The following is a 13,817-nucleotide window of genomic DNA, read 5'->3' as shown; positions in this document are numbered from 1 at the left end:
GATGGAAGGATGATGGATGGATGGATGGGTGGATGGATGATGGATGGATGGATGGATGATGGATGGATAGACAGATAGACAGACGGATGGATGGATGATGGAAGGATGGATGATGGATGGATGGATGAATGATGGATGATGATGAATGATGGATGGATGATGGATGGATGATGGATGGACGGATGCAGACAGGAAGTCGCAGTGATAACAGCAGGAAGAGGTTGTCATTCATGACCCTAAATCTCCTCCCTGTTGCTCTCAGAAGCAGCAGTAGAAACTCGTCTGCCGTTTTAGTTCATCACAGACAGTACAGGGATTTCCTAACAGATGTTCCAGATGTTTGGGGCTGTGGATCAGTGGAAACCGCTCTATGACCCAGGTGGGAAGACTGCAGCTGTCTCCTTTTATTCCATTGTTTCATGATTAACATGAAGAAGGCCGGCCCATATCCCGGTGGTGCAGGTGGACGACGTTTGTCACATAGAAGAGCCTCACCTCAGTACAGGGAGCTCTGTCAGCATTACAGAGCTCCATTAGGTTTGCTCTTGTGTCTGTGCTGTGAGCAGTTCTGTCATTCTCTGAGGTGTAATGCAATATCAAGCAAATGACGTGACCCCACCCTTCATGAAAACATAAAGCTGCTCTGCTGGGGCTCCCCAGGTTGTTGGAGAAATATTGGAGCATGATCAGAAGTTAATTCCCTTTCTCCAGTTCTCAACAAACGTGAAATGGAATCTGAATTTGCATGTCTGCAGGCTCTGCCCCAGAAAGCCGGCGATTTGTTTCAATGACAGGGTGCATTACTGTGGGAGCGCGCTGATGTAGTCCCGTAATGATGTCTGACGCCCCAACCCCACGGTGGAGGTCTGCATCGCTCATGAAGCTGGGGCAGATGAGTGTGAAGGTTCTGATTCTTCAGGTCTCTCACTGAGTTGTGTTTTCAGGATGTGGAAGATGTTCGGCTGAACTTCCAGTCTGTGACTGAGGTATGGATGATGCTACGATCACGCCGGCCTCAGAAACGAAGGTCTACGTAAACGAGCGTAAACGCACCTTTGTATCTCATGATCCGTGACCTGCAGACTACCCCCATCCCCCCACACACTAAAAACAAAGCACCAACAAGCCCCTCCCATCTGTGAGACCCACCAATAGAACATGGGCTAGTGGTTCTGATAACCAATGGATCATCTGCTCACAAGAACATCCAGAACCAGAATTCTCCGTCATCTGGTAACCTCCAATAAAAACAGGATCCTGAGAGATGAGATGAAGAACCTGGAGAGACTGAAGTGATCAAGTTCTAAGGGAGTTCTCAGGTGTGATCTCAGACAGAACCAGAACCAGAACCAGAACATGAGCTTACAGACAAGCTTGCTGCTGCTGAGTGATCATACCACAAACATGCAGATGATTCAGAAACAGCTTCTGTTCATGAGCTTCTCCTGATCCCTTTTATTATCAACAGAGGGGGCGGAGCTGAACTGATTCTAATGAAACGTCTGAGACTGGAGGATGACTGGCAGGAAACACAGCAGCATGTGACAGACATCTGCTGGAGGACCGGAGAACCAATCAGGATGGAGGAAGCTGCAGACGCAGAACTTCCAGACGGTTCATCAGACCAGATCCAGCTGTCACGGTTCACTGAGATCCAGCTCCACACCAGAGCCTCTGGTCTGGACTGGTCTGGTCTGAACTGGTCTGAACTGGTCTGAACTGGTCTGGACTGGTCTGGTCTGGTCTGGACTGGTCTAGTCTATACATGTCTGGTCTGGACTGGTCTGGTCTATTTATGTCTGGTCTGGACTGGTCTGGACTGGTCTGAACTAGTCTGAACTGGTCTGGTTTGGTCTGGTTTGGTCTGAACTAGTCTGAACTGGTCTGGTTTGGTCTGGTTTGGTCTGGTCTGAACTGGTCTGGTTTGGTCTGGTCTGGTCTATACTTGTCTTGTCTGAACTGGACTGGGACTGGTCTGAACTGGTTTGGTCTGGTCTGGTCTGGTCTGGACTGGTCTGGTCTGGTCTGGTCTGGACTGGTCTAGACTGGTCTGGACTGGTCTGGTCTGAACTGGTCTGAACTGGTCTGGTCTGGTCTGGTCTGAACTGGTCTGAACTGGTCTGGTCTGGTCTGGACTGAACTGGTCTGAACTGGTCTGGTCTGGACTGAACTGGTCTGAACTGGTCTGGACTGGTCTGGTCTGGTCTGGTCTGGACTGGACTGGTCTGGACTGGTCTGGACTGGTGGACGTGTTTGTCCTCAGCAGAATAACTGAAGTCAGTCTCTGTCACGGCTGCATCATTTTCACATTTTACCTAAATAATTTGTCTTTTAACGCCTGAACCCTTCAAACTACTTCTCCGGTTTTTGGCAAAAACAAACTGAGAGCAGGAAGAGCTGCTGACTGATGCAGCTGTTAGAAAGCCATTCCCCCGAGAGTCTCTCCTGGACGAGAAGATGATTTAAGGCCGTTTTCAGACTTCCTGCCACCAACCCTTCAGGTCCAGCTGTAAGGATCACTCTGACTCCAGGCTGGAGCACTGGTGGAAAGTCAAGCAGAGGAAAAGAAGAGGATGTAGCGAATGTTTAAAGAGAATTTGTCATGTTGGGGATCAGAGGAGAATGTATTAGCACGTATGGATTAGCTGTCGGGTCCCCAGGACCCGCTGCAGCCCTGCAGACATGCAGCTCTGACCCATTACCGGCCGGCAGCGATCATGTCTTCATTAACAAGCGGACGTCTGATCAATACGAGGAGACGTGATAGGTGCTGCGGCCCCCCGGCTCGGTTCTGCTTCTGTTGATGGGAAGGACTCTAGAAATCATCAAGAAGCGCAAAGATTTTCTCTGCTGAAAGAAAAGAACATTTATTTTCTTACCCAGATTCAATAGAAACCAGGAAAATATGCATTCTGTGATGGAATGACCTTCCCTCTTCAAGACGGTCTTGTTCATCTGTTCCATTATCTAAGAGAGTTCTTTGAGAATATTTATACGATAATTGCATTTGTTCTCATTATATGACTTCATTCTTTAATCTTTTCTGTCCTTTAATTTGAATATTTGTAATATTTTGTTTGGTTTTGTCTTTCATTGTGTCTATTTTTGGGCCTTGACTGAACTTGTTTTGTGAATGCATTATGGTGAGCGGTGAAAGGCTGAGAGTTGTGATGTGTGTGAATGTGGATGAGTGACGGTTTTATACTTTATCTGTATCTTGGTTGGATCCTTGCTCGTCAGTTCCACTTGACTCTCACTTATCTGTCTAAAGAGGAACCCCTCAAGAACGACATCTATTCTCAAGCAGCTGATCCTCCCATTGTTTAGTAAATGTTGAATAAATGCATTAGCATCTCTGTGTCTTCATATTTACACGGCAGCAAAAATGAAAGACGCGAGGATGAGCTGAGCGAGACGGGAGTCTGCGCCGCCTCAACCTGTCTCATGAATCATTCATACTGGAGTCTGCTTTTCATGATGTCACGAGTGGAAATTCTGACGCTTTTCTATCATGCAGTAAAAATTTTGAGACTAAAAAAAAAGGTTTTAACTGATGAGGTTTGATTCCAATGAATCTGAAGTTTTGTTTGAGTTTTGGTTCATTGAAACCAAATCTGTTGAAAGTTCCACTAAAGGTTTGATCCTCAAAAAGAATAAAACATCCAAACAATGACTACAGAGAAACTCCTCCTGTGGGTCAGCTGTTTCCTCCTGGGACTCCTGCAGCAGACCACTGCACCACAGCTCCTGCCCTAACCCCCCCCTCACACACAGAATGAGCCCTGATGTGTAAATTTTGTTTTTATCCTCCTGGTTTCAAAAGTGCAGACCGTAGAATCCAAACACAGAGGCGAGTTGGGAGTCTAGGATTTCTCTACAGCAGAACCTGAACGTCATCATGTGTCACACCTGTTCACCTGCTGCGTGCACGAGGGACGCAGGAAAGCTATTTACAGTTCAGAAACAACTGTCGCTCCGCCTTCATCTGAGAAGACGTGTATACTACTTCCTCAGAGCTGCAGCAGCACTATAGTGGACGTGTGTACCGATGACCTGCGATCGCTGTGGGCGGAGCAGGAGATGATGTCCGACGTTGTTGCAGCCGCTGGGCTTTGCAGACGGGACGGCCCGGCTGTGATGGGTCTCTCACATCCGCAGGCTGCTGGGGACGGAGGGAGCCCTAATCAGTCTCTGCCCACCTGCCTCCATCACGCTCCTTCAAGTGAGTTACTGATCCACCTCTGGACAGAAATTGAATGTTTATTTTCTTTTCTCTCTTATTGCAAACTTTTCCTGGAAAATTGAATTTGACGCCTGGAGGCAGGAGGGAAAATTGGGCAGAATAGCTTATTTTCCCAACATGCAACCTTTTGCTCCTCTCTCTAATAAATGGCAAAATAAGATAAATAAGATAACTGTGGGAGATGCTCCCCTCTGCGGGCTGGCAAGCCTTTCAATTTACAACTCATCAATTCATATTTAGAGTGTAAGTGTGAATATTGGAGGTCTGTGTAGAACTACAGAAGACACCAATTTCATATTGAGCTGAAATGGAAATAGAAGCCAGGAAAAGTATGAAAAAGTTGGAGTGTGATGGGGAGACATGCAGGGTGACGGAGCATGAGCTGCTTTTTAGAGAAGAAAACAAAATGATGCAAAAACAGGAAGTAGAAGTCATCAAAGCCCAAAAGGTCCAGAATTAAGCAGACTAGGTAAATGTGAAACCAGCAGCTGCACTTTCAGTGTCAACTTAGTTAGTATGCATGCTAATGGTTCTGGACCACTGACTGTATACGACAACTGGACTGAGTGAACCCAGCTTCCTGATGTTCCAAACAGAATCCAGAATCCCACAGACTTCTATGTAGAAACAAACAGCTGTTGGTCAGAATCAACATTCTGGATCTGATTCCTTAATAAAATCCTCTAGATAATCTGAATTTATACAGAGTATTTCTCTCTGTAGTTCTAGTAACTGACCAATCAGATGCCTCAATAGAAGTGGGTGGAGCCAATGTTCAAAATGTTTAATTGACAGATTTGGTGTAGTACGGTTTCAAGCAGTAGGGGTGTGGCCTTCCAGCAACCTCCCTCCTGATTGGTGAGAGTGGTTGCCATAGAAACGAAGACTAAGACCGACTAGGACCAATCACAGCCACTGATGATGTCTAGTTCCAATATGGCGGCGTCTGCATCTCACAGTAACGGTGATTGAATTTTAATGGATGACATCAGGCTGGTCCAGTTCTCACATACAGACGATGGTTCCTGGCTGCAGTTCAGCTGCTGTTCAAGAGAATTGAGTTTGACTAATCCTGAGGGTGAATAGAACTGATGCTGCAGAACTCTGAGAACAGGAAGTCTGCATCTTCAAACCATGAATGCAGCTAATAAATAAATTTGAATCCTGTTATGTTCAGAGGCAGCAGCCGCTGTCCTTGTCAGTTTAGCCTTGAAATGAATCATTACAGCGTTCAGCTCAAAGGACGCCGCCCTGTAACACCGTTGGCTTTGTAGACGTCGGTCTCACAGACAGTTTCAGCTCTGCTCTGGTTCTGTTTCTGGTGTTTCCAGACGGTCACTTCCACGTCTGCAGCTCGGACCTCCATCTGCATGGACGAGGATTCCTCAGTGTTTTCTAAAGAAACCTCGACAGCACACAGCCCTGACGGATGTTTGAGGCCGCTTTTAAAACACGTCGTTAAAGCGAATCAAAGGTTATTCATGGACTCCCATCACCTGGAAGAAAAGGTTTCTGTTGTCACAACCTCGCTCAAAGTAGGGGGAGGGCGGGGCAACAGTTTATACGAAAAAAATCGATTTTGTTTATCGGTAAAGTTGCAGCTCATCAATAATTTGAATGAACAAAAATGTTTGGAGAGTCTGTTCATGTCTATGATGCAACCAGGCAGGAGGAGAGAACTTCAGGAGGACCTCACATGCTGCTGAGCTGCTTGGACACGTCAACATGGCTCCTCCTCCAGAGCGGGGGGAGGAGCCACACAGAGGAGCACTAGGAAGTAAGAGAGTCTCAGCTCTGGACTGTCACGCCATCATGACGGTTCCTCACTGACCACGTTCATCATCAGAACACACGATGTTTGTTTCAAAGTGTGTTTGTCTATTTTCTGTGAGAAAAACTATTCAATCAGAAAAGACAAAAACAGTCTTTTTGCATCCGGACTAAAAGCTGAAATGGTCTTGGCGTGGGGATGGCCGGGCGCTCTCCCCCTGAGTACATTCCATCACCATCCACCTCAGTGAAACATAAACACTCACCTGAGCACAGGTATCAGCTCACCTTAGCACTAACCGTTTGTGTGACAGAATGAAAGTCTTTATCTGAATGGGTTTGTATGATGGAGTGTGTGAGCTGCTGTTACAGTTGAATTGAGTACATGTGTAGTATATGTATAGTATATGTGAGTATGTTTAGTTTAAATGTAGAGACTATTTTGGCCAACAAGTGTGTGTGTAACTATAGAGTGTGTGTGTAGACAGGCCCCGCCCATTCTAGTTTATCACTTAGTCCTGGTTGTTTTATGATGTTGCTTCCCTCTGTTGCCATTTTATCTTCCCCCCCACCCCTCCCCCCCCTCTTCCCTTTTTCCGTCCGGTCCAACTACAAAGAAAAACAAATAAATAAAATAAAACATAATCAATATAAATAAAGTTTAGCTATAAATACAACAGGGGTTTATACTCAATAAATCTCTGTTGTGACAGTAAAATCTGCCCAACACAAGAAGCTCTCAGCCCACATCTGTTGGCTCAGCTGTTGGACAGGACAAGTTAAAAAAAAAAAAAAAAGCTGAAATGAAATCTTCAACAGGTTAGGACCCAAACTGTCTGCCGTCATGTCACCTCCTCAACTCCTGGATGCAGTCAGAGACAGAACAAGGGAATTGAACCGACACATAGAGGACTTTGTCAGGTTCAGGTGCTCGTTCTTCCATCTCTGAAGTTTTCTAACAGCTGGTTAAACAGGTATCTTCACAAAACATTTAATCCTAAACAGACACATGTCTGCAGAGCTGCAGGATTATTGTTATCCTGAGTACATTTCTGCAAACAGAACAACATTCACCGATCCGCTGCTCTCACCTGCCCTGGACTTTGACGTCGGAGATGGCGTAGAAGTATCTGGACAGGTTGTTCTCGTCCACCATGGTGGCTCCAGTGGCCGGTTTCAGCAGCTTAATCCTCAGATCGGTGATTGTGAAGAAGTCTCGCAGCTTTTTGGTGGTATCCAGCTGGCCGTACAGCGAGGCCATGTTATGCAGCCGCGGCCCGGCGAACAGAGCGAAGCGCTCCTTGATTTCGAAGCGCACCGTCTTGTCGTTCTTCCACACGTAGCCGCGGGAGTACTCCTCAGTGCAGATGATGTCCAGCAGCGTCAGCTGCGTCAGCTCGCTGGCGGTCTTGGGCTCCATGGTGAAAGCGTCCAGGCAGTCTGTGGCATAAAACTGGTATGGGGTCCAGGTCCGGCCGAAGTCCAGAGACTTCTCCAGGACCATCTGCTCCGGCCGGCCCGACTCGAAGGTCAGAACGATGTCGTCGGTCAGCTCGATGCTCTTGTTCCACGACAGCGTGATGTTGACCTGCAGAGGCTTCGGGTATTTCCTCCACGAGGACGACTGCCAGAAGGTGGTGGGGTTTCGGCCTTCGAAGTCGAACATCAGCTCGGGGGGGTGAGCCAGCTCCTCTGTGGAGGCGTCACACTCGTTGTTGCACATGTAAGGGTTCTCCTGAAAACATCGACACAAAGAGTCACTGCCATGAACACAACAAGCGTGGACTCACTGTGAATGCTTTTAGCCGAATGTGGTCACGGAATATACGGAAGCCGTTTGATGGAGAAATTTACTGTAATTGCTGAAGGGTTTTGCGGAAAATGCTAACATCAGGATATAAAGGTCAGCAGGTTCAGGAGATCTGCCAATGAGACAATTGTTTTGTGATGTTGGGCTTTATATATACATATTAATTGAACTGGGACATAAAGGCTATACTTCAGCATTTCATTTTTCTGAACAATCGACCCAAGAAACTCGGATGAGCAGGTAGTTTACAGAAGGAGAAAAAAGCGTCTGAGGATGAAAACAATCCCAGGAAACCAGGAGAAGCTCTGAAAATGACCAGACACAAACGCTAAAACTGTTATTCCTGTTGGTCCAGAACCATGGAGTGTGTTCTGGTTCAGTCCAGTTGTGGGTCTGGAGGAGAGGGTGGACCTCTCAGTATTGAGAAACCAGAATCTGCTGAAGCATTCCTGACAACCTGCCACCCAAATTGCCGGTGTCATTGGTATTCCTTAGTGGTATTCAGCAGAAATGGGAACAGAATTCCAAAGAGTGTTTCTTATGAAACTCGCAGAGGGCCATGCATTTTTCATGCCCAGTGTTTGCTCTGCCAGAGTCTGGATGCTGCTGCTGTGTTTGTGGGGAGAAGAGAGGCTGGCTTGATGTGTTTGTTTGTGGCACAGAGCTGTGGATCTGTGTTTGTGTTTGTGTGAGCAGGAGAGCTGAAACGTTGCCAGAAAAACCGCCTCTCCTGATTAACATTCCTTTCACCTCTGCTCCGGGAACAATGGGGTTAGGTGTTGATGAATTCAGATCAACTGTAACGGAGTTCAATAATCAGCGATCATCTACCCCCCCCCCCCCCAACAGAGCTATCTGCCGTATTAGTCCCTTATCTCTGCAATACTACCAAGCGTTCAGTCCAGACTGCCACTTTACTGAGGAAAGATCACTGGCAGGAATACTGATAAGCACAGACTATTCCTCTGGATTCAAAGACCCTGAACTCCAGCTGCCCAGAGAAAATAAAAATACATCTGATTGTTTGATCTTCTTTGCAGGAAGTTAATGGGTGAGTTCCCCGTTTGTGGATCTACATCTCCAGTCCGTCTCCTTTCCTGTGGGACTCAGATTTGTTATCAGTCGCTTGATTCTCAGACAGAAAGCTGCCGGAGGGGGAGGGAGACTGTGGGGGTGTGTGTGTGGGCGGGTTCTGAGTACGTACAGGGGGGTCACATGAGCCAGATAGAGGAGGGGCCTCTGACGCCATGCGAGATGGCGACAGAAACGATCTCTAGCCGGAAGCGGAAATTTCACCACTTTAGCCAGTCGCCTAAGCGGAAATTTCGCGACTTTATCTGATTTCCTAAGTAAAATTTTTTCCCAAGCGGGAATTTTGCAACTTTAGGCGGTTGCGTAGGTGGACATTTTGCCTAAGCAGAAATTTTACTTCTTTAGCTGGTTACCTGAGCAGAAAGTTCGCATAAGCGGAAATTACGTAACTTTATCCAGTTGGGTAAGTGGAAATGTTGCCACTTTAGCTGGTTGTGTTAGCAGAAATTTCACTTCTTTAGCCGGTTGCCTAAGCAGAAATATCGCCACTTCATCCAGTTGCATAAGTGGAAATTTTACCCAAGCAGAAATTTTTCGACTTTAGGCATTTGACTAAGTTGAAGTTTCATGACTTTAGTTGGTTGCATAAGCAGAAGTTTTCTAAACTTTAGGAAATCCTTTCCAAGATGATAGTTTAAAAACTAGACCTATCAGATTTAAATGTGAATACATTGTAATTAATAGTTTAGTGTCCAAGGTGAGCTTCAAATGGGACAGAGAAAGTAGATTGTTTTATTTCTATCAAGTCAATAATTAACAAGTGTTCACATTTGTATAATATACTTGTTTACCACTAAGAAAAAGCCAGAGAAATGTTGTTTTTTTTCTCTGTGAATCAGCTGATCACAGAAGTAGTTGCGGTATATTAAAGGGAAAAGAGACTTCTGGTTAATGATTTTGGGCAGTAATGATGTTTTTATGCGGCCGGCTCCGGCAGGGGGACGGACTTCCACCTATTAATTTTCTAGCGCTATATTTGTTGTCTGTAGCCAGATTCTCTTGAATTAAGAGTGGTGATGCCCCATTGACAGAGAAAGGGGGGTGTCTTTAGCCCCCCCTTCACGCTTGGGAGGTCAGGATGTAACCTGAAACCACAAGTGCAGAAAAAGGCGGAGCTAAGGGGTTTTGGGGGCAGGTCCCTTCTGTTTTGGAGTTGACATTGTTGCGGCATTTTCGGTATGCGGAAGCAAATCGGTTGCACCGCTCTCCCGCATGCGCGAACCAAACGTCACTTCCGCTAAAACATTTTCCGGTCTTCAGACGGTAACAACAATAATAACCTCGTAGGATGTTAATATAGCACTTAAAATGTTTATCATGGTGAAAACATTCACTGTTTGTTGAAAACACTAAAGGAAAAAGACACGTTAAGGATCAGGACCTTACGATCTTACAGTGACTACAAACGGACTACAAATGTTTTCTTCTTCTGCAGTTTTACATGACGGCAGTTTACTCCCTAAGAGGATACAGCGCCACTTCAAAACACTTTATTTTCTCCGGTAATCCAAATACATTATTAACAGTAACTTCTGTCGCAACATCCCGCGACAACTCCGAGTCAAACTCGTTCACTTGTCATCTTTTCCTGTTTCCAACAAATGAAGAATAAAAAATGATCAAATGGAGAGAATGACTCAGAACTGTCTGTTATTCTGTCACACAGCATTGACATTTTCCTGTGTTTGTAATGAAAACAAGATATGATTATAAAGTGTTTCATAGTCGGTGGCTTTTTTTTCCACTCTAATCCAGTCAGGAGAAGCTCTCGGTTGTTGAGAAAACATAAATTCTTGTGATGAAGGAGTTTTACTGTTTGGACATGACTCTGTGGTGTAGTGGCTGAAGAGCGGAAGTGACGTTTGGTTCATGCATGCTGGGTAAGAGGTGCAACCGATTTGCTTCCACATACAGAAAATGTGGTGACAGTCATAAAGAGTTAATGAGAAAAGACTTTCCTGGGGGAGTGGTCGGGGGCGGAGCAAACAGAAGAAAAGGAGCTTGTCCAATCCAGTCTGCAGAAGTCTTCGCATCATTTCAGGTCCAGTCGGTTGTTTGGACTCCAGGAGGGGTAGGAGGAGCTCCTCCATGCAGGTTCATTTGTTAAACCAATTAAATGAACATATCTTTTATCACGTAAATGTGTTCTGATTGTTTTTGTATCTTCTTTCTTTAAATAGTCTTTAGTTTCCTGATCCGTCCCATCATCTTGTGCTGCTAAAGTCGCCTCGCCCCGGTCCCTCTAAACCTGACTGTCTGACTTCATCCTGACATTCTCCAAATGTCACATCAAATACTTATTTCTCCCAGTATCAGTTTGTCTTTTCTTATAGTTGTTGGTCACATGACGGCCCTGTAATCATGCTGTACTCTTCCAGTTTCAAACAGACATCCCTCCTGAGTCCTGTGGGACTTGCTGACACCCCCCCTGCCACAGCGGCAGCTGCGTAACAGAACCCAGCTGGTTTCTATCCATGCCACATGATCTGGCGGCGCGCTGGCTCAGTGCAGGAGGCGCGAGTGTTGAGTCTGCGGCTGGTCGCACCTAATGATGTCCTGATCTGAGCAGCCATAAGGTCAATCCAAAATGAGGGAGTCACACTCCAGACACTTGAGCGGCAGACCCAAATGTCATTGTGATCGTGAAGCCATCACCTCACTGCGCTTGAAACCATCAGGGTGCTAGCATGTGGTTTCAAGGTTGTTATGATGGTGTCACACCTGAAAAATTCAAGTACTGCATAAATCCAACAGTACAGAACAAATACAGGATGTAATACACATCTGCAGTAAAAGATGGTACAGAAAATATCTACGATTCCAAAGCTCCACAGGAGGAGGATGAGTGACAGATGTTCGGAAGAGTTAGGCTCCTCCCACTGCACCTTTTGACAGAGGACGAGGCTTTACGGAGAGGAAGTCTAACCCCAAGTGTGTGTGTGTTAGTGAGCTTTGGGATTGGCAACAGAGGGAAACAACATTATAAAACATCCAGGTCTAAATAGGAAACTAGAATGGGCGGGGCCTGTCTACACACACATCTGTTGGTTGAGATAGTCTCCACATTTAATCTAGTCAGAATGTACACAATGTAACAGCAGCTCACACACTCCATCATACAAACCCATTCAGATAAAGACTTTCATTCTGTCACACAAACGGTTAGTGCTAAGGTGAGCTGACACCTGTGCTCAGGTGAGTGTTTATGTTTCACTGAGGTGGATGGTGATGGAATGTACTCAGGGGGAGAGCGCCCGCCGGGGCAGCAGCTGCAGCCAAGATCCCCCAACACCCGCCATGGAGCCGCAGAGAGAGACCGCCCGCCGGGCAATCCCGCCGAGCACCCAGACCGGGGCACGCGGGACCGCCGCAGAGGCCCCCCACACCCAAGAGCAGGAAGGCACAGGAACACGGAGAGTGAAGGCCCCAGCCCAGCCAGAGGAGCAGCCCCCCCACCGCAGCAGGAGGGTCAACGCGAGACCCCGCATTCTTTTGATTACAGAAACTCTTCAACCATTTGATCATTTGACGTCATTCCAGCAGATTCTGAACAGAGAAAAGCCGTCTGATGCTGCATCACTTTAAGATGAAGTGTTTACACCATCAACCTGAATCCAGAACCAGCATGAGGCACAACAGAGCACAGCTGATATGTCAGAATCAGCTGATTCACATAAACAAATGTGTACCTGTACAGGTGTGTACCTGTACAGGTGTCCTCCCTCAGGAAATGCTTTCTGGGTAAAAGCTGTTGTTCTGTGGTGAGTTAACAGAGTCTGTTTGGCAGGGCAACAAGTCAACAGGGCAACAAGTCAACAGGGCAACAAGTCAACAGGGCAACAAGTCAACAGGGTAACAAGTCAACAGGGTAACAAGGCAGCAGGGTAACAAGTCAACAGGGTAACAAGGCAGCAGGGTAACAAGGCAACAGGGTAACAAGTCAACAGGGCAACAAGTCAAGTGGGCAACAAGTCAACAGGGCAACAAGTCAACAGGGTAACAAGGCAACAGGGCAACAAGTCAACAGGGTAACAAGGCAGCAGGGTAACAAGTCAACAGGGTAACAAGGCAGCAGGGTAACAAGGCAGCAGGGTAACAAGTCAACAGGGCAACAAGTCAACAGGGCAACAAGTCAACAGGGCAACAAGGCAGCACACCAACACTCAACCACCAATCACACACCAGGTCTTTACAGTCACCAGCTCAGATATTTTTGGTCTTTATTTTCTACGTTTGTGAAGCAGAATTTTTTCTTGTGATCCCAAAAAATAACTTTAACACAACGGCTCCAAACTTTACAATAAGAAATAGACCATTGAACTATTTCTGACTTCCAGCTGGAAGTAATAGGTAATAATTTTTACTTTGATCTGATACCTGAAAACCACCAGAGCCTCAGAGTGAAAGCCACGTCTTTTAGCAGAAGAATCAGCACTGGTCTGGGAGAGGATCTGAGAGGCTTCATAGATGCTGAGACGAGCTGAGAGGCTGCAGTCAGAGCTTTGGCTCCAGCTCAGCAGAGCTTTAATGACCAGCAGCCGAGGCCAGAGGAGCTCAGGACAGAGCCGGCCTTTCCATCTTCCTGACCTTCACAGCAATAAAGGACAGTGGACCGTGAGAGGGGTCTGAGTCTGCTGCTTTCATCACATCTGCAGCTCTCTGAAGGAAGATGAACACCACGGCATCAGTTTCCTTCCTGACAGTGAAGACGGGTAATATCTGCAGACAGGAGCTACTCCAGGATTGTTACTGTGCTTTTTGTTAGTATTTAACACAAATGCCAACCAGTGTGTGTGTGTGTGTGTGTGTGTTAGTGTGTGAGTCTGTGTTAGTGTGTTAGTGTGTTAGTGTTAGTGTGTTAGTGTGTTAGTGTGTTAGTGTTAGTGTTAGTGTGTTAGTGTG

General features: G+C 46.4%; 1 protein-coding gene across 1 annotated transcript in view; it reads right to left on the bottom strand.

Moving 5' to 3' along the window:
- LOC112147634 (netrin-G1) overlaps positions 1-13,817 on the bottom strand; it is a 40,484-nt gene that overhangs the window by 13,611 nt on the left and 13,056 nt on the right. The window contains exon 3 of the mRNA XM_036216409.1: positions 7,105-7,748. Within this exon, the coding sequence (XP_036072302.1) occupies positions 7,105-7,748 (644 nt within the window). The remainder of the gene's footprint in view (positions 1-7,104; positions 7,749-13,817) is intronic.

Source organism: Oryzias melastigma, linkage group LG17 (genome assembly GCF_002922805.2).
Source record: "Oryzias melastigma strain HK-1 linkage group LG17, ASM292280v2, whole genome shotgun sequence".
Classification (NCBI taxonomy): Eukaryota; Metazoa; Chordata; class Actinopteri; order Beloniformes; family Adrianichthyidae; genus Oryzias; species Oryzias melastigma.
This window is presented reverse-complemented; position numbering and strand designations above follow the sequence as displayed.